The 21195-nt window shown below is 52.1% G+C and overlaps 1 protein-coding gene across 1 annotated transcript in view; it reads left to right on the forward strand.

The window, feature by feature from the left end:
* The window catches only part of LOC309884430 (laminin subunit alpha-5-like), a gene marked incomplete at both ends in the record, with an annotated part of 52285 nt that overhangs the window by 21315 nt on the left and 9775 nt on the right, over positions 1–21195 (forward strand). Inside the window, 4 exons of the mRNA XM_082773384.1 lie at positions 12581–12698; positions 15244–15362; positions 16387–16557; positions 17027–17124. Of these exons, the coding sequence (XP_082629510.1) occupies positions 12581–12698; positions 15244–15362; positions 16387–16557; positions 17027–17124 (506 nt within the window). The remainder of the gene's footprint in view (positions 1–12580; positions 12699–15243; positions 15363–16386; positions 16558–17026; positions 17125–21195) is intronic.

The following is a 21195-nucleotide window of genomic DNA, read 5'->3' on the forward strand; positions in this document are numbered from 1 at the left end:
GAGCAAACTTCTCTCCCTGCGGCTGCCAGGAGCAGCAGCTCTTCTCCCCGTGCCTGCTCAGTGGCAGCCAGGGAGCAGCTCAGGGAAGGGGAGGCTCACCGCACATCCCCAGGGCACAGGAGATGGCACAGTCCCTTTTGGACCTGCCTATGGGGTCTGGTGCTGGCAAGAGACTGGGACAACGCCTTTAAATGTCTCTTGTCCCATAGCTACAGGAGACAGAGCATGTAGGATGGCGCATGGGAAGGCTTTTGGCTGGATCACACCTTCTCTTTTCCCTCATAGCTGCTGCTGGGTCCATGGAGACCTCTGCAGTGCTTCTGGCACCTCTGCTGCACAGCCAGGGGGCTGCGGCCCCCGAGGGACTGCCTGTCCTCCTGCCACACAGCGAGCCCCTAATTTCATGTTATTAGTTGTGATAACACTGCATGTGTTTAGAAAACAACCCCGCGTGAGTCCTCCCTCTGAAAGAATTTGAACCTGTCTTGAAGTTTGGAGGAGAAACGTTTTCCCAGACAGCCCATCTGCAGCAGGACCTTGCTGTCAGCTGCTCACATGTCTGGGAAAAGCAAGTGGTGCATCCACAGGGGGAGCTTCCCTGGGGGCAAGGGGCGAGAGGCCCAGCCCCCAGGACCCCAGGAGTGCCTCTGGCAAGGCCAGGTTTGGGCAGCCTAACACCAGCTGAAGTCACACCTCAGCCACGACGGAGGGCACAGATCTGTTGGCAGCTAGCACAGCCCCGCTCCTGCCCACCTCGCCTCAACGCCCCTGCCCTGGGATTTGCAGTCAGTGACTGCCTCCAGCCCTTGGCGTGTGCTGAAGGAGCAGAGAGGGATGTGTAATCAGGAAAGTGCTAAGGGGTCCCTGGTCTTTGCAGGGTTGGTGTGAGCACGAGCCAAAGCAGCATTTTGTGTGCGTGTCGTGCTCAGCATCACCTCTGCTCTGTTTGGGGCTGGGCCCAGGGACAGCTCGAAGCAGCACCCGGAGCACATCGGTTGCTGAGCTGTGGGGAAGGGATTAAAGAATCCCCTGATATTTCAGTAGCTGATCGAAACCACACTGAAAATCTCTGCCAGGGGGTGTTGCTGGAGTTCATTCCATACAAGCCGCCTCTTTTCATCCCGCTGCCGTCAGAAAATATCAGAAACTATCAATAGCACGGTTGATATCACACTCATGTGATCTTATCAGCTCCTGCCTGTGAATTGTGACCGAGTTTAATTGACTCTTTCCCCGAGTTGGTTTGGGAGGGTTCCTCTTCCCCAGCAAATGAGTTTTCCAGCTGCTTACTTTAAAGGGAAAAAAAAAAAAATAGTTAGGGATTTTCTCTGGCTACCTTTCCGGCTTCCAGCTGTTAAGTACTGGAAATGTGTTCTTCATTATGTCCGAGAGAGAAATGTTTCTTTCTTCCGATTGGGGTGGCAATAAATAATTCAAAGCATAATGTGCTGTAGACAAGCGGGTTAGTGTCATTTGTTCTCCGCACAGCAGCGTGCGGCGGGGAGCAACCACTGACATGACGAAGGGGCCGGGGAGGCGCTGGGGTCTTGCCTTAATACATCAGCTTAGGCTGAGTGCAGTCGCTTTTTTTATTTGGGTACAGATTCAATAACCGAGTGTCCAGGTCTACCTGTAGGCAGCTTTGCATTAATTTAAAAAAAAAATTAAAAGCAGAAATAAGCGATTTTTAGCAGCCCCTTTGAGCGAGCACGCTGCACGTCGCTGCCTCGGTGGCACCTCTCCAGCCCACGGCGCCTCTCTCCTCATCTGACCCCTGAGCCCTCGAGTCCTGGAGTGATCTCGAGAGCCAGCGATGGGGCTATTTTGGGTTAGGAGGTGGAGGAGGGGTGAATTCCAGTTTTGTGGAGCGTTGCCTCCTCTGCCAAGGTTGGCTCCAGCTTGCGCGCTTCTGGTGGTCTTGGCCAGGCCAGCATGACCAGGGCGTCTCCACTACCAGGGGGGTCCCAGGATACAGCCTTCCACTTATTCCTCCTAACCTTGGGTAATTAAGGCTCCCAAGTTTGGCACGTGCTTCCCCTCTTTGGTCAAGGAGGTGCCAGGGGTTAGAGGAGATGAATTCGTGTGGCTGCCGGTGTTGCTGGCTGTGGTGGCTGCCTCTGGGTGAGCTCCCCCCGGCAGATCCTGTGGTGACGCTGGGGACTGATGGCAGCACACAGGTCTTCTTGGAAAGAAAAGAAAGTGTCTTTTTGGAAGGGTAGGGAAAGATGGAGAGAGAGGGCTGTCATCAATGGTTGGCAGCAATCCCTTCTCTAACTCAGCTCGGCTGAAAGTGGTGTAATGGGGACGCATCCCTGAACAAGCCCTTGGAGCAGTACGAGGCAACATCTCATCTGATGCTGTGGGTGATCTGTCGGTGTGAGAGGGAAAAAATACCAAAAATTTTGCCATGAGCTAATTGAATTTCAAAAGAGTATGAATCAGAATAAGCCCCCAGTGAGAGATGAGGTCACTGACAGAGAAAGAGCAGAGCTGGAAAGTGCAACTAAAATCTTTCTCAGACAGGAAAGGAAGCCGTGGTCCCTCAAGTGGGACATTGGCCTGAGGCACCAGTCTCTGCTGTGGTCCCAGTTCTGCAGCTGGGAGCAGGCAGCGCTCGCACAGCCCTTGTGGTGTTTGGGGTGTGAGGGGCACACAGAGACCCCTATGGCAATGGGAACAGGCTTGAACGCTGCTGTGGGATGGGACAAGCTCGTAAGTGTGTGTGTGTGTCATATCTGCTCTCTCTGCTGACACCAAATTGCAGAAATCAGCTGTGGTGTTCTCCTGCCTGAGAACCTCTGAAGGCATCTCCATCCTTTTGGCCTCTCCCGTTTTCCCTTACCCCAGCCCAAAGCTAACAGGAGAGGTGGGCTGTGAAAGGGCTTCTCACGTTTGAGATTTTCCTTCCCAATGTGGTGAATGCTTTAAAACGTTTTGCCCGCAAAGACGGCAGCATGTGTTTCCCTTTAAAGCGATGTTTAATAAGAATATTTTTAAAAGAATTAAAATACCAATGAAAGCAGGAGGGCATAAGCCAAATGCTAAGAAAAAGCCCTTGAGGATAGAATGAGTTGGTGAGCAATTGGGTCTTGAACTCTGTGGGAATTGGACTCAATCTGTGAAGTCTTCCCGGATATCCCGCCACGATTTGGAGCCCTAAAAATAGCACCGGACTCGAATGGCCCAGATGACCTCAAAGCTGCTTTGCGAGAGACTTGCAGGGTAGCCAGGGTAGGTGAACACCCCGCAGCACATCTGGGCTTCAGAAACTTCTGCGGTGGGGATTGCTAATTGATCGCTGGCCTTCGTTAGCACCGGGCTGTGATGGATGGGGCTGCCGAGTTCGCTTCTGCAGCAGGCAAACAGCGGTGCGGGACGGTGGCCTCCTTTCAAAAGCTGAAGCGAGTCTAAAGGGCCCAATTAACTGGGTTCTGGGGAGGCTGTCCCACCAACAACCACAGCCCTGGCTGCCGGCTGTGCTGGCAGCGAGCCCGCTCCCTGATTTATTTATTCCTGGGCTCCGCACGGGCCCCAGCCCCGACCCACGGCGCTCCGAGGCTCAGCGGAGGAGATGGGAGCGCACGCGGAAAGGTGCTTGGAGAGGGGCTCTGGCTGGGAACAAAGCAGCCAATTTCCTTTCACCACAGACGAGCCTTATCTCAGGAGATAGCGTTTGTCTTGCATGGTGCCTCTGGTGTCGTAACCGCGCTCTTCCTGGAGATAGGGCTCGAGCAAAAATCCCACAGCAGGAGCCTGGCCTCGGATTGCGGCTGTGACTCAGGAACCCTGACCCATGGGGGAAGTGCTGGGACCAGGGAGCTTGGGGCTGAGTTTATTTGCTCATTTATTTATTTTCTTTACATATGCATATATATACATACATATATATGTATATATGTATGTATTATATATATATATGTATATATATGTATGCAGCTGAGACGTTTGCCTTTTCTCTTCTCCCTTTCCTTCAAACCCAGCGCTGCTGCTTGTGTGAGATTAACAATGGGCCGCAGGTAGGTCTGGCTGGTTCGGGCTGAGTTCACAGCAACACTTCACCACGATGCACTCAAGGGACCGGAGGAATTTTGCAGGTTTCCCATCCCTACTGGCCAGAGGAGACATCTTCTCCTCTTCCATGCATGCAAAACGCCAGCCTGCCTCTGCCACCGGTGCTGAATAGCCAGGTTGTCAGTCAGATTGGTGTCCGTGTGTATAAATATATACATATAAATATATATTTTTAGCTCGCGCTCTTTTCTGTGATGTTAAACGTTCTTGAAGCTGGGCAGGAAGGAGCTGGTGATAAGAGAAGAAAAGGCTGGAGTAAGTCCTGCGAGCAGAGATAACGCTGCGCAGGGAGCAGGGGTGAGCCGGCACTGGAAGTTCAAGGCAGCCAGCTGGGCGCGCGATGTGCCCGAGGCAGCTTTGGGGTAGCTCAGAGCACTGTGCTATTAGACATGAGGCCATTGTGTTCAAAGGTGTATGACATCATCCGTACTTTGCTCTAAAAATACTTAAATCTCAGTCAAATTAAGGGATTTCCTCTTATACCTGCCCTGAGTCACGAGGTCCCTCATAGGGCTTCCTCCTCGGCAGGAACCCCGTTTTTTCTCATGCCATTTAACCGCAAGTGGTGATCACTGAGCTTGGGGGTGAGCTGTGAGATGAAGGTGCCCTGCGTTACACCACCGTGCTTTATTTTTATTTATTTTTATTTATGAAGATGAGCACTCCCAAGCTGATCTTCAGGTGCCCACACCGTTCCCATACAGAAATTGGGCAAACCCAGGAGGCCGCGCTGCGCTGTGCTGGTTGTCTTTGATTGCGGAGCAGAAACGAAGCAGGATGAAAGGTCACACCAGACTGCTTAGCGAGTTGCTGCTTGCTGCTGGGAGGAAGTTGAGGAATTTTGGCCCAGCGCAGGCTGAAATTCCTCCTGGGTTGTGTGGGAGCCTTCGGCCTGGGGGAGGCCGCTCCGCTCGCAGGTCCGCTGAGGCCTCACTTTGTCAGGACATGAACGCTTTGCATCGTGCCAGCTGTGCCCATACACCTGGTCAGCAACGTGCCGTGTCTCATGATGAGTTTTGTTATGGCTGCTGCCAAAGTCACGGATTCCTTCTGTGTGTTTTACCAGCAGAGCAATCCGTGACTGTGGGCGCTTCGTTGTCCGCACCTCGGCATGCACACAGATGGTGAGCCATTAACCAAATTAACCAAGAGCTGTTAAAATACAGTCAGAGGAGATGGGAAAGAGCTTGGTGCTGCTCCCAATCTGACACCCTCTTGGTGAAATCCTCTCATAGGAGTGTTGTGCTGGGCTGGAGGAGGGATGAACACGATCTTTTAATGGGATTCTTTCTTCTCCTTGTGCTCAAGGTCAGAGTTTCAACCCTATTAGACTGCACATTGGTAAAGAGGAGATACCAGGCAGTTGTTACAAGAGAGCTCTCAACATGAAGCTCATTCTTCTCTGTCTGAGGAATGGATGCCCTGAGAGGTCCCACCCTGTGCCCACAGCCCCGGTCAGTGCAGCAGGGGATGGGGCCTGGGCCGGGCTCTCCTCCAGGCCGTGCTAGTGGTTGCTGCACAGAGATGGTCGGTTACTGGGGGAAAGAAAGGAGGACATGGTTTTCATTAAAATTAGACCTTCTCCCTCCTCCACAACCCTTTGAAAAATGCAGCAGAAGTGCCTGGTTTGTCTCAGTCCACATCCCATGGCTGTTTGCGCCAAGACGCCTTCTCCGTCAGCTGTTCCGGGGCCAGATGGGCTGTGAGCTCGGGGAGGGCTGTCGGAGGATGCTGCCACTGAACTTCGCCGTCCTGGCTGCAGAGTGGTGAGTGTAGGTCTGCCTTCAGCCTCCCCAACCAGCTCCTATAACCCAGGGAGCAGCGGATGGCTGGTTTTGTAACCGTGATGTAGTGGCACACACTGTGCCATTCCCTCCTCCATACATGCGCGCTGTCTGGTGGTGAAGTCTTCCTTGGTGTACTGGTGCACCTGGAGATATTTTCCCTTTTAGCTCTTCAAGTCTGTCTGGCATTAAAAACTGCATCAATGCTTTCCCTTTAGTAAATCTCTGAGGCTCATGGGGCACAAATAAAAGCGCATCTGCCCACTGGGTCTTCCACTGCTGCTCTTCGCAATTGGTTTTGGCTTCCAGCTGTTGTCATGACATGGAAAAGAAGGAGGCGGCTGGATCTCTATTAATAACCATTTAGAAGCAATAGCTCTAAAAAACTTTCCCTTGGAGGCCTCATTTCACGGTTTATCTTTTTCATTTATATACTGCTTCATTTCATTTATTTACTGCTTCGTATTATGCAAAACGAACGTCCTGAATGCATTCGGTGATTAAATGTGCGAGATGCTATTTCAGAAACGTGCTGAAATCCATACAGAAAGCCTCCTAAGAATAACAGAGCAAAGAGAGAGACCAGTTCTCGCGGAGTTACCAAAAAAAGACTCTCCCTACGTGAGAAGTGACAGCTCCCTGAAGAGAGCTGTGTCTTGCTGCCTCAAATAACTGCTGTCGTATCGCATCCCCCAGTCCTGCTTTCTGAGCGATTTCAGATTTAGGATGCAAGCACTCCCATCAGGATTAGCAAGCAGGAACTCCCTGAGCCCTCTATTTATAGAGAAGCTCGTTTTTCCGTATATTTTGGGGCGAGTAGACTCTTTGCTAGCACAGTTTTCTTTTTGCTGAAATCAGCGGCACGCTTCTGGTAGATGCATGGAGCAGAATTAAGGCAACGTACAAAGAGCCTTTGAAAAATCAGCTCCAAGAACGTTTTTTGTGTGTGTCCTCAAAGCCATCTCTGTGTAGGTGGCTGGCTTGGGTCAGCCGGCAGGATTTGAGTGACTCCCAGTGAAATTCCTCTGCAGTAGCAGGTCTTTGGGGGGCATCGTTGCCCACCTAGCTGCCTGGAGCTGCTGGCGAGCACTTCACCGTCTTCATTTGTGCACATCAGGTGGCTCTGCACGAGTTCGTTTTCCCCTTTTCTTCTTTGAGTCCCTTTTTCCTTACCCCTCTTTCCAAGTAAGGCCTTCCTGGGAGGAGCGCAGCCCTTTGGAGGAGCCCAGTGGGAGTTGCCCCTAATCCTGCCAGCTGCTTACGATGCAGATGCTCTCCCAGAACAGCTGGCTCCCAAAAAACCATTCCCAGAATCTTCCTGGAAGCATTTGACAGTCACAGAGAGTCGACACCTCAAGGTAAATAGTCTGAGATCCTGAAATCCTGAATACGGTCATGGGATCTTATCCATCTTATCACTGAAGGATTAGGGAGTGTTAAGGGCATCTTTACTGCCCCATGGTGCTGGGCTTGCACTGGCGTTTGCAGGAGGATTAAGGCAACTGGGAGGTTTTCAGTCCTTGTTGTGGGGGCACCCGCTCCTCCCTGTGTCCCACGGGGTGCCTCAGCCTGCTCCAGGGCTGGGCTGGCCTTGGGGGCCAGCATCCATCCCCCTGTGCGGGGTACCGAAGGGCATCTGCTCTGTGGTGGCAGAAAAGCCCACTTAGCCCTTCCCTGGGGCTGTGCTAGTTCAAGTTTGGGCTAAAGACAAATATTTAAGTCTTGTCTCTAAGCAGATACCTTACACCTCTCCCACCAGCCTAGAAAGTGCAAAGGGCATCTCAGCTGAGTGCCGGATATCTCCTAATGCCCAGTGAAAGCCTGGGGTGGGCGAATCCTTATCTGGAAGTGGCTGAAGCATCCTCTCGAGGAATTCCAGCCATCCCCTCCCGCCCTGACAGCTTTTTGCTCTGCTGTGATGCCTCCAGTTACCTGCACGCCCCGTGAGCGCGTCTGGCTTCGGCGACACTGGGCTGGCTGCTGGGCTAGCACAGAAACCAGCTCCTGAATTCAGAGGGGATGCTTGTGAGCTGGGGCTGAGCACACGTATGTGTTGAAGCACATCCAGGCTGATGCATCAGCATCCCCCAGGTGTAGCCACATCGCACGGGCTGTTTGCAGCCCCAGGACCTTGCTGGATGCTCCCTAAGCCTCGCAGCAGCACCGCTCTGCCCTGGTTCGTGCCGGGTGCCCGGATTTGGTCCCCCGAGGATTTTTGGCAGGAGGCGTGCGTGGCAGTGCCCAGGGAGGGACAGCTCGCCCAGGAGGATGCTGCGAAGATAAAGCAGAGCTGTGTGTGAGATCGGCGAACAAGCCAAATCCTTCTCAGAAGCGGCATTTAAAGAAAAAAATCCTTTGTGGAAAGCTGTCCATCGGCTGTTGACAAAAGCCATGCTGCTTAGGAAGGGGCTGAACAGGCACCGTTCAGAAAATACCATCATAAAACATTGGGTTGCTGCTGCCTTATGACACTGAGCAGGTTTCGTGCTGGTCTCTGGTTCCCAGCCCGTGGAGAACAGGAGAGGGTTTTCTTTGATTTCTCTCAAACTCTTGAGTTTTAAGAGAAAAACTCGAAAATGGCTCAGTGCAGAGCTCAGTCCCTTTCCCCCGAGTCTTGGTGGTCACCTGTCCCTGCAGCCACGTCGGAACAGCCCCAACACCGTTTTGCTTTCTAGAAGGGCTGAAATTGTTCTCATGTGACTAAATGTAGGCACGTACCTCCCAGCAGCTCAACACAGATATTTTAATGAAGGATTCTGAAGGCTGGGCTAGGAGGAAATAACGCTGCTCTGGGACAGCTGAAGCTCAGCCAGGCAGTTAATGAGTAAACCCATTGCTTCAATGACAATAAATGATTAGAGGCAGAAGATCTAAAAGGGGCAGGGTGCTGACCTGGAGAAATTCAAGGGCAAGTCAGAAGCTCCCTGGCTTTCCGGGATGTAGTTTGTTTACTAAATGCTGCTGTGTGGCTTTGCGGCACCTTGGAGGAGTGTGAGCGAGACCTCACCAAAGAAACTCGGGATGGGGCTGGTTCTGGTTTGCTGCCTTGTTTTCACGTGTGTCTCCCGGGGCTGGAAAACTGCAATCGGTGCCTGGAGAGAGGGAACGAGGAGCTGGGGGAGCTCGCTGCCGTGTGCTGATGGGTGGGCAGAGGATGCGCTGCCCCAACAGCAGCGGGGTTTCTCTTGCCTCCCAGGTCCTCAGTTTTGTTCTTCAAAATCTTAGCAGTGGGCAGTAATCAGAATTACATTTCCGTGGTGTTTTGGTGCTCGTAAAGCTGCCCAGTGCCCAGATAAGCAGAGGGAAGAGTGGGAGGGAGGTGGAGGAACTGCCCTCACCTCCACCTTCCCCTGCTGGCTCCGGGACTGGCTCCGTCCTTCCAGGCACTGCGAGCGATGGTCCCTGGGGAAACTGGCTCCAAAACCACTGCCAGCAGGGAGATGGCACCATAAAATACCCCTGGCTGAGTGTCCTGGCTGAGGATTCACTGTGTGAAATGAAGGGGGGCTGAGTTGCACCTGGTGTTTTTTTTGGAGATGTTGAGAGCCTGAGATCTGCTTGCCTGGAGGCAAGTGTGTGCATCAGAGCTGGTTTGCACCTCCCTGCCCTGTGGAGAAGGGAAAAAGAAATTGCCCAAGAGTCTGGGAGCACAGAGCTTTTTATTCATCTGCCTGATAATAGGAGCTAAATAAAGGCTCTGGAAAAAAAAAAAAAACAAAAAAAAAAACACAACCATTTCTCTTGCAATATTGGTGGGGCAGAACTGTACTGGAACTAAACATGGAACGAAAAAGTCTGGCTTTTTTGCCAGCTCTATTTTTGGAGCGACTGCTCCATCTTTGTGAGTTTTCTCAGCACGTGCGCTTGAAGCAAGCAATCTGCCTTGATTTTTTTCCGGCAGGCTGTCGCACTCTACGAGATAAGGGTGGCAAGGCAGGGGACTCAGCAGATTTGACGAGACATCGCTCTGAATACCAGGATGTGGGTCTCGTTCCAGGGGGAGGTTCACTGCGGTCACAGCCTCCTGAATGTTTTCTGTGCTCTGACTAGAGATGGGCCTAGCCCGTACGAGCTGGAAAGAAGAGGGTGTGAGATGTTGGCTGCCTGCTTTGTGTCCCAAAATTGCAGTCCCAGCTGGAAGGGATGTGTCCCAGCATCGTGCAGTAGTGCTCACGTTGCTCTGGGGCATGGAGCAGGGAATGGTGTTTGGCCCCGGGAGCAGGAGCGGGGTAGGAGAACCTGAGCTGGGCTTTGGCTGAGCCGTGGCTGAAGCAGCGAGGACCCAGCAGTTCTGGTTCTTTCCTGCAAAATGCTGCAGTAAGAGATAAGTTAGCATGCTGGGTATTTAGTGCAGCCGGCAGCACGAGGCCTTTTTTTGGCTGTTGGCTTCCCGTTACAGAGCGCTGAGCCCCAGGCTTGGCTTCGAGTCGAGTTTCAGCCTCTCACCAGGCACTGCTGTGGCTGCATCGTGACTCAGAGCACTGCTGAGAGCCAGAAGGACGCGAGGAGTTCGGACTGGAGGATGTTTGGGTAGGGACATTTCTTTCCAGCATTGGGCTGGAAGGCGAGAAGGACCCCACAGAAACTCCGTGGGATTTACTGACTGTAAGCTCGTGGCTGGCTGTCTTTGCGAGAAGATAAATGGAGAGGACAGGGACGTGCCTCATGTTTCTAATTCCGTGTTTGGGGTTGCTGCTGTTCATTGAAAGCATTTCCCCCGAAGTGTGAGAACAGGAACGCGAACGCTGCTCTTGGGAAGTGCCCAAAACAACGTGTCCTGTTGGGAAGCATCGTGCCTGCGTGGGTCCCCCAGCAGGGCAGAAATGCCACGAGCAAAACTCCGCGGTGCTGCTGTGCCAGGGATGTGTCCTCTGGGCTGAGGGCAACGCCAAGTGTGTTTCAGACCTGACTGGTGGTGTCCATCACAGCGCATTAAAGGCAACTGAAGGAATTTTACCCTGTGGCTTCTTCCACTATCGGGTGTTTTCTGCCACTTCAGGATGGGTACTGCAAAATCAATCCTAAATTCAGTGCTGGTAGCTCGTAAGGCAGACCCTGGGGACGGGACCTGATGGAGTTAGGACACGCTCACGAGGCTTTTGGCAGCCGGGAGCTGTGCTGGGTTTTGATTTCTTCGCTCTGGATTGCACCGGTGCTCACAAACCCCACGCTCCTGCCTCTTGGCAGCCAGAGAACGGCCTCGGACCTGCGACAGCCCCGCGGTGCTGCAGGACCCGCGGCTTCCCCAGCCCGATGGGGCTCCCCGAACATCCCCCAGGTGTGAGTGTGGGTGCCAGCAGCCCGCAGTGGGACCACAGCAGCCCCTGGGGAGTGGAGCAGAGGCTGTCCTGGTGTCAGCAGCATCCTGCTGGTGTTGAGACAGAGCCGGGACCATCCTGCAGGGCTGCGCCGTCCCCTCTCTGTACCCTAAAAGCGCTCAGACCCCCTCATCTGCGTGGCTGTAGCAAGGCGTGTGCTTCATGGCTGACCTGGTAGCTTTAAATGCATCTTCCCTGCCTCTTCCATTCCCCTTATAAAGCCTAGTTACTGGCAGGGCTGTTTTGGAGGCCTGTTTTGATTAATCCTCGCCCTCTGACTCTGCGACGTGTGCAGCTGGGGCAGGCCGAGGTGCAGGCAGCTTTCTGGTGCCCCCGCGCTGAGGCAGGCACGGAGCCTTCTCCTTCCCTGCAGACGTGTCCCGGGTAATCCTTGGGGGATATATGCTCGTACAGTACCAGCTTTGTATGAGGAGGGGCTGCTGAGCCGTAAATCTCCATTTCTCGAGCGCCGAACTCCCTGTTGGGTTGGTTTTGATGTTAGGAATTTTCTCTGATAAGAGAACTTTATTTGCCTTTAAATATCACTTTGTGACAGGATGATGGAGTGGGGATTCTTGGAGCAAGCCCGTGCCAGCCGGGGAAGGGAAGTTCTGCTGGGGCTTTTGTTTTTCTCTAGCACTGACATTTTAGCTCTTTACAGAGTACATTTATTTTATTCTTGGCAAGGCTGCGTGCACACACGTCAGTGTCCAGACGAACGGGGGCAGCCCGGCGCTGGAGCTGTGCTGGAGCCAAGTGGGGCTCCTGCCCTCCTGTACCTGCGGTGCCTGGGGGAGAGGAGCAGTCACGGGGCTTTTTTGCAACCACCTTCAAAATGTGGCTTGTGTGGGTTCAGCAGAGCTGCCAAGTGTAGAGCCTTAAAAAAAAAAATAATCTAGTTTTGAGGTATGACGTGCAAGGTGCACACGGGGTGTTCCAGGCTCCGGGCAGATGTTAACAGTTCGGGGTGTCACTTGGTACCCCAAGAGCAGCCTGAGGCTTTGTAGCATTTTGCAGCGTTTTGTGATTTCCTTGCAGAGCTTGGTGGTGGGACCAGCACAAGTTTCCTCAGCAGGACATGGGCACTGGTTTCTGGTGCCACCTGCTCAGTCGAGGCTAAGTCAGAGGAGCCGCCCAGCACAGCCTCCCGAGCAGGGCCCGTAGCCACAAAGTCTGAGTTTTGTTTGTATTCGGACTCGTGGGAGCTGAGCTCCCTAATCTGTCTCTCTCCCACAGCCGTGTCGTATCAGCATCCTTTTAGATACGGAGGATTTAGCTCCACGAGCTGCCTGTGAGCAGCGGGCTCTGCAAAGCGGCAGCTCCTTTCTTCAGCTGGGAGCCCCCAGGCTCCCCCTGCTTTTCACGAAGCTTTGAGCAGCCGACTAACTCCGTGTTCCTCTCTTTCAGCTCTTCCACGTGGCGTATGTCCTGATCAAATTCGCAAATTCTCCTCGTCCTGACCTCTGGGTGCTGGAGCGATCTACTGACTTCGGCCTTACCTACGAGCCCTGGCAGTATTTTGCCTGTAAGTACGGCAGCGTTACGAGAGAGCTGCAGCGTAGTGAAGCCAAAAGAAAGCCCAAGTGCAAGCACCAGGCTGCTTTGGAGCTGTTTCTGGGTCACTGCCATGATGTGATATGTGTCTCCTGCCCAGTAAGGCCACAAGAGTTGAGTTTCGGATTGTAGCAGCTGGGTGAGGTTGTGGTGCTCCTCAGGGCAGGAGAACAGCTTTTCTAAATGTATTTTTTAAGGTATTGTCACTGGTGCCCACCCAGATCTCTAGATGCCAAAGCTGGCATTGGTGTCAGTGCTTGGGCATTGCTGGTCTAGGTGCAGAACCTCAGATTTCTTTCCATCTCCTGTCTCTGTCTGCCTGCCTTTTACCATGCCCAGACTAGCAGATTTCGGCTCCCCAGAAACAAACCCGCAGCTCACTTCCAGACAGCTGCAGGAACCCAAAAGTTTGGGGGCAGAAAGCAGCCCCCTTCCCCTTCCCCTTCCTGCTTACCAGAGCTGGGATGCAGCCTGGGTAGGGTGGGGAGCCGCTGCCCTATTGCTGGCTGGATGGGATCAGAGGAGGCACTTGGACAAGGAGGCTCCAGAAATCCATCTGCGTTTGAATTCCCTCCTTCCCAATTCTCTGATTAAAGCCTGATCTCTTTAGGAGCAGCTGGTTCTCTGGCAATTTGTCCCACGGGGTCTGTGGGGCAGCCAGGTCTGAGGAGCGCATTAACCACTGTCCCCCGCCCAGAAGCAGCAGCACTAATTGGGAGAAGATGAGAGTTAAGATCTACAACCAGAGCTTAAAACCTGTCATGGAGGGGTCTCAGCCTTGCCCTGGGCTGCCCCTCAGGGCTCGTATTTCTGAGTTACCTGTCAGCCCGTGCTTTAGCTCTGCTGGCCTTTTCTTGTGCAGGAAAGAGCCGCAGGCATTTTGTGTGCTACGTTGCCTTGGCATGGCAGCTCCTCTCCAGCACTTAGATTTTCCCCTCTGCCGTGTGCTAGGGGCGAGTCACTGCTGTCAAGTTGCTTGTTTTGTTTTTTGTTGTTTTTTTTTTTTTCTTCTGTAAGGAGAATTTCCCTCCCAGCTGTAGCGCCTCTCTTGGGGCCCATTACAGTTCTGTTATTGTACGGTCTGGGGCAGAGCTCTTGCCCTACAGACTTGTTCCTGCTTGTAGTGGCAGCGCTGCAACATCTGGAGCTCTCCTCCCTCCTGCAACCCCAAGCCCTGTCCACGCCAACCCCCCTTGAGAAGAAGCGAGATGTAACCACGCAGCCCAGTGGAAAATTCCCTTGGAATTAAAGAGGTTGCTGGTCCGAAACGTGCCGGCTTCGCTAGCACGACAAGTCCTTTGCAGAGGTTTATTTTAGGCTTGGGGAATTCTGTAGGTGGTCTAACAAAAACACTGTGCGGTTCGCTAGGGTGGTTAAAAGCAGCTGGCAGAGCTGTAAGCGCTCTGCAGAGACGCCAGCCAGCCTGGCCGGGGGTGACACTGGCCCTGGTGGGAGGTGTTTGGTTCTCCAGGCTGTCCCAGGCAGGGCACTGAAGTGCTTTTGGGCTCAGCTCTGTAGCAGGAGGGCAGAAATGACGCTGTGGAAAGCATCTGTTAGGGCAGCTGATGGGGTCTGGGGGAGCGGGGCCGCAGGGAGCATGGCAGTGCGGATCCTCCCTGCTTTCCTTGGCCACCAAAGAAGTGGGAGCGCCGGGGTGAGATTCGTGGTGGTGTTTATCCCCGTGAAGGGTTCCCCACGCAGCGTTTCAGATGGGGACAGGACATGAAGGATGCCCAGTCCCAGCTGGTGCCAGAGCCAGAGTGCCTGACTTCTACCTCATGCAGCCATGGAGATTTGAGGTAGCTGGAAAAGATTTTTGGTTTTGCTAAGGAGCTGCTCTTGCTGAGCATCCCATCTCCGTGCTCAGCCACGGCAGTGCTCTGGAGATCAATCATCTCACAGCAGTGACAGGTTCCTCCTCGCCCGGGGCTTCGGATAAGCTGCCTTTACAGCAGCACCTGGTGGAGCAGAGCTCGGGGGCGAGACACCAGAGCTAAAATATTTCCGCGAGGATGCAGCTCAGCCCCTGCTGCTGCCACAGCAGTGTTTATGGAGCAGGGCCACGCTGCTGGAGACAAGGTGTAGCAATCAGCCCTTCAGTTCAGCAGGAGCAGCGTCGCAAATTCCACATCAGCAAATGAAGACAACAAATTCAGACTAGGGTTAGAGCTCAAACTGTCAGCTTAATGCTGAAATTGCAGGGCAAGTTTTTGGTAGGTGGTCACAGTCAGTGCAATGCCCATTTCCTACCTTCCATCTGTGAGTTAATTCACTGCAGTGAGGTGATTTGGAGGAATTTCTGATGATGCCTGTTACTCTCACAGCAACTCCCTGCTTTCTCAGCAGTGGAGCACAAGTGTGTTATCAACAAGAGAGTTGATGCAAAGCAATCTTTACCTAGTAAGCACTTAACAAAGAGTATAGACCCTTCTCTCCTGCTGGCCAGCGTGGAGAAATCAGTACAGTGCTTTGAATTGTTCCTTTCCTCTTACTGCTTTCATCTCTGGTTGATACAGCTTCCAAGAGGGACTGCATTGAGAAGTTTGGACTGCACACCGTGGATCGTATCACCAAGGATGACCACGCTATCTGCACTACTGAATATTCCCGGATCGTGCCTTTAGAAAATGGGGAGGTGAGCCGCTGCACATGGTCATCCCCCGGGGCTCCCAGGGCTTCTGTGGATGTAAAAAAAACACTAGTGAAGTGACTGACCGCTGAAATAGGTGGAAAAGTCTCTTAGGAGACATGGGGCAATTCTTCCTTGTATGGATGAAGAAAGTCCTCTGTCCTCCCAGCGCACAAACCCTGGTAGAACACAGAGGACGTTTGGGTTGTGGCTGTGCCACCAGGCTGATGGAAGCAGCGTTCCTGTTGCCTGCTTCTTTTTTTGTGCCTCTATTTACGTGGAAAAATAGCCATGGGGTGCAGCAGTCCAGAGGGACCTGACTGCCTCCAGTTGGTTGTGCTCAGGGCATGAGTCCTGGGAGCTCTTCAGCCCTTCCCCTGCTGCTGTCCACAGCCCAGCTAACCCAGAGGAGTGGCAGCAAAGTGTGGATAACCCAGGGGTATTTCTCTTTACAGAGAAATGTAAGTCAGCAGGAGGCTTTTGAGGAGGACAGCAAAGTGGAGGAGAAAATAGAAAGAGCCTGATAATAAAAACTTGGATACTGGGGAGTGCTTGGATTAAAATCTGTACTCCTCCATAAGGGCAGGTAATAAAAGCAGGCAGACCAGGGCAGGTGCTTGCATTGGACAGGAGACTTCAGAACTGCTCATCCTCCAAGGGGAAGGCAGCAGCCTTGGTACAAACAATGACTGGGCATGAAGGACAGAGCCGTGCTATGTTTCATGCTAGAAATCTGCTTAGGGAATAAACATTCAGCGCTGATTTTGTTGGCAGTTGTTAAAATTGTGTAAAAAGGCAACAGATTTCTAGTTTTGTTTTCTCAGTGACTGAAAGTGCTCACATCAAATGGTTCCCACTTGGCTTTTGGACGCCACTTACACTGTTCAGTGTTAAGACAAATAAAAGACCAGCAGGGAACTGATTCAGTTGTCCTGTAAAAGGGTAAAGCTTGGGTTCAGCTGAGGGAGAGATTACTTTCCTCCCGTATCAGAGGATGACGCTGATTTGTTTTCCTTCCTCGTGTTCTCAGATTGTTGTCTCACTCGTAAACGGGCGCCCGGGAGCCATGAACTTCTCCTACTCTCCTCTCCTGCGGAATTTCACAAAGGCCACCAACATCAGACTGCGCTTCCTGCAGACAAACACGCTGCTTGGGCACCTGATGGGCAAAGCTTTAAGGGACCCTACAGTGACCAGGAGGGTAAGGCGGACTTTGATACTTCTTGCTCGTGAGGAGGAAGTGTTTGAGGGGTCTGGTGCCACCTCTAGGGAAAGGACATCCCTGGATGTTGCCCATGGGAAGGAATTTCCTTGGGCTCCCCATGCAGAAGGTGTCTGCAGTGGGTGCCACCACTGCTGTGGCTGGAGCTGGAGGCTGGTTGGGAAGAGCTGATCTTAGCACGAACAGCATGAAACTGGGAACCACTTCCTGGTGTCCCACAGAGCTTTCTGGCTGTGTGGGACACCTGGTTTGTAGCTCATGGGCTCTGTTAGCAGTGGCAGGTCTTACCATAGGCAGATGTTGCACCCTATGAGGTCAGGCTTTCTGATACAAGGAAAATGTTCCAACGTGTCATTTTACTGAATAAAGTCCTGCTGAATCCTGAGGAGGAGAGTTGTGAAGCTTATTCATAAATATATTAATGGCCAACTTCTCTTGTGCTCTCCAGTATTACTACAGCATCAAAGATATCAGCATTGGAGGGCGCTGTGTCTGCCATGGCCATGCAGATGTCTGTGATGCCAAAGACCCCAACGACCCTTACAGGTATGTTTTTCAAAGTACCAGTTCTGTGTAAAAGCATTTTAATTGTTGTGCTACGAATGAAATACAGCAGTGTGAGCTGAGTCCCGTCCTGAGCTCGTAATTGTGCTGGTGTTGTTGCTCTTGGCTCTGTCCTGGGAACAAGCTAGAAACCAGTTCAGCCAAAGTAGCAAAAGTGAAAGATGTTTTGCCCATCTGTCTTTCGGACAGATGAGCTCCCTGGTGTGGTTTCCCTGTACGTGACTTTGCCATCCCCATGGGGACAGAGTGCTGGAGTGGGAAGGTGAGCACGCAGAGCCAATATTGTTGAACAAGGAGGTTTCTCATCAAAGCCCAGGGCTGTGTTCTGAACACGTTCTTAGAAGACTCTTACTTCCCACATGGCTTCTTAAGATTTGGGGCAATGCCCTCATACGTGGATGGTCTCCCAAGAACATAGAGACTGCAGTTCAGTTATACTCACAGAACCATAGATAAGTTGTGTATGTAGCCAAACAAATACTCTTTGCAAAGAACAAGAGCATGCAAAACAGTTAAATTTTGGCTCATAGGGCTCTTCCCATCCGCCTCAGCAATTTGAAATGCCAAAGAGCTTCTTTAAACCATGAAAGTGTTGCATCTTAGCCATCTGTTTGCATCCTGAATGTTGCCTTTATGAAGGGGATGGGTAGATTCAGCTGGACGAGGGAAGCTTATATTACTTTCTCATAAGGATCATGTAGAGCTTTTGGATCTTCTAAAATAAAATTCCAGTGAGTCCCAGCCAAGATTAAAAGCTGCTAAGCGTTAAAACAAAGATGTATTGAAAAGCAAGTCTGCATCAGTGTGCTTAACTCCCCGACAAAGGAAAGTTCATAAATATTTGAGTGCATGGTTCTTTGTTTTCATTTTAGACTTTGGTGTTGCTGGATGCACTGTGCACCCGTGTACCAGAGCAGAGTCATTTTTTAACATGGAAATGCCTTGCTGTTGATGGCTCAGGGTTTTCCAGGAAGGGAGGGGGAGTCAAGGGAGGAGAGATGTGTTGGGATCATTGTTCGATGCCACTTCTGCTGATGACTTGCGCTGCCTCCCGGAATTCATCTCGTCCACTCACATGTGCATGCATTTGGCATCTTCCCTCTAGGCCCCAAGCTGTTTCCTAAAGCCGCAGCACTTGTTAGCGAGCAGCTGTTGCGTTTCACCCAGAGCAGATCGCACTTGCCTAGAGGAGAAGCCATCTCCTCCTTGGGTGCTTTGCACAGCCAGCACACAACATCTGTGAGGCCCTTGGGGATCCATCAGGACAAAGAAGCTGGGCAAATGAAGAGCTTCTCATGGCATTACTGTACCCTGTTGGCAAGCCCAGAGAAGTCAGCGGAAATATGATACCGGGGGCAGCATTTTGATTGAGAAAACAAGTAATTGGTGAAGCCCTGCCATTTCTCCAAGGCTTCAGCAGCAGCTGTGTGCAGCCTTCCCACTGAGGCAGGCACTGCCGGGCCTCATCCCACCGCTCCCGTCCCCACACAGCACGGGGCCAGCACAGCAATACCTACCCCAACCCTGCACAACCCGAGGCATCACAGGGGCAGCTGGGGCTTGGAACACGCCGTCCCTTCGTGTCCTCGGCCTCAGCTGTCAGGACTGTGTCATTCGTCCAGAACCCCGAGTGGGAGGCGCGGGGTGTCTGCTGCACATGTCCTGCCTCCTCAGACGCCGACATGCCACGGCGAAAGGGCAAGGAAATGCAAACAGAGGGAGGCAAGGAATGTGATTTGGCCCAGCCCTGTTAAAAATCCCAGTTATGTCTCAGCCTGTCTGGGAGGTCTCTGCCTCTCGCTTTAACTTCCCGCTCCAGCACATGCCCGCTTTTTGTTCCCGTTGCCCAGAAAGGCAGGATGAGCACTCTGATAGAAGTGAGGTGAGCTAGAAATGTTGGCAGAGATTTTAGGACATGATGGAGCATGTTCGTGAGCTGACTTCCTGGCCATAAATGATGATGTTTATCCAGCTTAGGAAAGTTTTTCTCAAGTGCCAAGTTACGGAGGCTGCACTTCCAGACACGGTATGTTGGCAGCACATCTGGCGTGAGCGTGTGTGTGTGCAAGGCCCTGTGCTGCGAGGGCAGATACAGCCCCCTTAAGGGTCTGTTGCACTTTTTACACCCATCTCTATTTACACGACAGTCAAACGGGCTGAATTTAGCATTGGGAAGTAAAGTTCTCCTGGGTGAAGGTGAGCACCAGCAGGATCAGGCACAGACCTTGCTCCTGGCAGACCCTGCGAGCAGAGATAAGCATCAGCAAGGACTCGGCATGTTGCAAACCGAGGGCCCGGGCAGGAGCCGTGTGTTGACATGCAGCTGCCGTGGATGTGAGCTCAGGAGGACCCTGCGAGTGCTCTGCTTCTGCTTGATAAGAGCTCCTGTTTCTGTGCCTTCATTGCTCCGTCACAGACGTACGAGCAAGGGGAGAGACAACCAGAGAGAGGAGCTGCTGATTCTGTGCCCGATGCTGAAGATAACCAGCAAGGTGGTATTTAAAGACAGAGGCCTGGCTGCTGAGAAAGCAGATCTGTGGGAGGAAGTCAGGAATGCTTTCCCCTGCTGGATTTATCCTGTTCTGGCCCAATTTGTTCTGACTCAATTTATATTGTTCTGGCCCAATCCAGATACAGCAGCACTTATGTGCCACTCTCAGCTGTGACACAGACACTCTCTGCAGACTGTTTACCCGCAGTTGTTGAGCATCAGTTTGAGTGGGAAGGTTGTGGTTTTATGTTTACGGCTGGATGGCCAGGAAATACGTGTGCTATGTGAACGCAGCCGCTCCCTCTTCTTCCTTGTATATATTCAATCAATGAAACATGTAAATATTATAGCTTGTGAACGTTCGTCCATAATTCATTAGCAGCATGGACCCGACACAAGGTGCAGTAAAGCTGCCGTGATAGATGAGCTCTCTGAGAGGTCACTGCTAACTCTGTGGAGCAGAGTAAATAAATAGCTCCTTCTTCATCTGAAACATGCCTCTTACTCACTGAGGGCCATCTTTTCGCCTTCTGGGAACTGAACCAATGCCTTTCAAACATCTCAGATGTTAAAGAGCTGGGATGAGTAGCTGGAGCCATGTCCTCCTGCCAGGGAGATTAATACTGCTCAGCAGGTTTATAAGTTCCCTGACTCAGTGACCATCTTTTTCAACACGTATATATTTTGGGGTTAGTCTCCAGCTGCTGCCATGGAAAAAAAGCATCAGAAGATTTTGTTTCCTCGGAGGCATTGGGCAGTGGTCAGCCAGGTGAAAGAGGCCTGTGGGTGGTTTTGTTACAGAGACGGGGCCAATGTTTGCCTTTCTGTGGGTCTCCCTCTTGGATCTCCAAAACATGGGAAGAACTAAGTTTGCAGTGGATGTTTTGGGGCTCATTTCTGCCACATAGACTCCAGCCAGCCCCTAAGGGATGTGGTTTCTTGCCTGGACTCTCCTGGCCATGGCTCAGTCCAAAAATGTGGGTAAGGACAGGGCATGAGTGCGCAGAGAGCCGACTGCAGCTGAGCATTTCATGGCATCTGCAAGGAGGGGGCTGCCCGTGGAGCTGGGAGCAGAGGTGGGAGCTGCCTCATCCTCTCTGGCTGAAACAAACTCCTGAACTTTCTCCCAGACTTTCATGTCATTCCATATTTCATTAAAATGAGTTCACTTGCCCCATGCTGCCGCCTCTGCCTAGCTATTCACCGTACACATGCCTGCAGGTCCCACATCTTCAAAATCTGTGTAGGTGGAAAACACAACACTCCCAACTCACTGCAGCCATCGGAGTGTGTCTGTACCTCTGTATTTCATCCGGAGTCACTACGCCATTTGTGCCTGATGTTTTTTAAAAAATAGATTTATTTTTAAACGCTGCTTTTGAATGGAAAAGCAGTGGAGGAGGGAGAGAGGGGAGTGGCAGGCCAGCCCTGAGGGGAAATGAGTAATTGCACAGATAAAAGCTGGAACATGCTGTATTATCCATAAGTCTAATACAACAGAAAGCATTTGTTTTGGATGGGGATCGCCTTCTGCTAAGTGGAGGTTTTGGAGATGATGTCAC

The sequence above is a fragment of the Aythya marila genome (assembly GCF_965140915.1).
Source record: "Aythya marila genome assembly, chromosome: 16".
NCBI lineage: Eukaryota > Metazoa > Chordata > Aves > Anseriformes > Anatidae > Aythya > Aythya marila.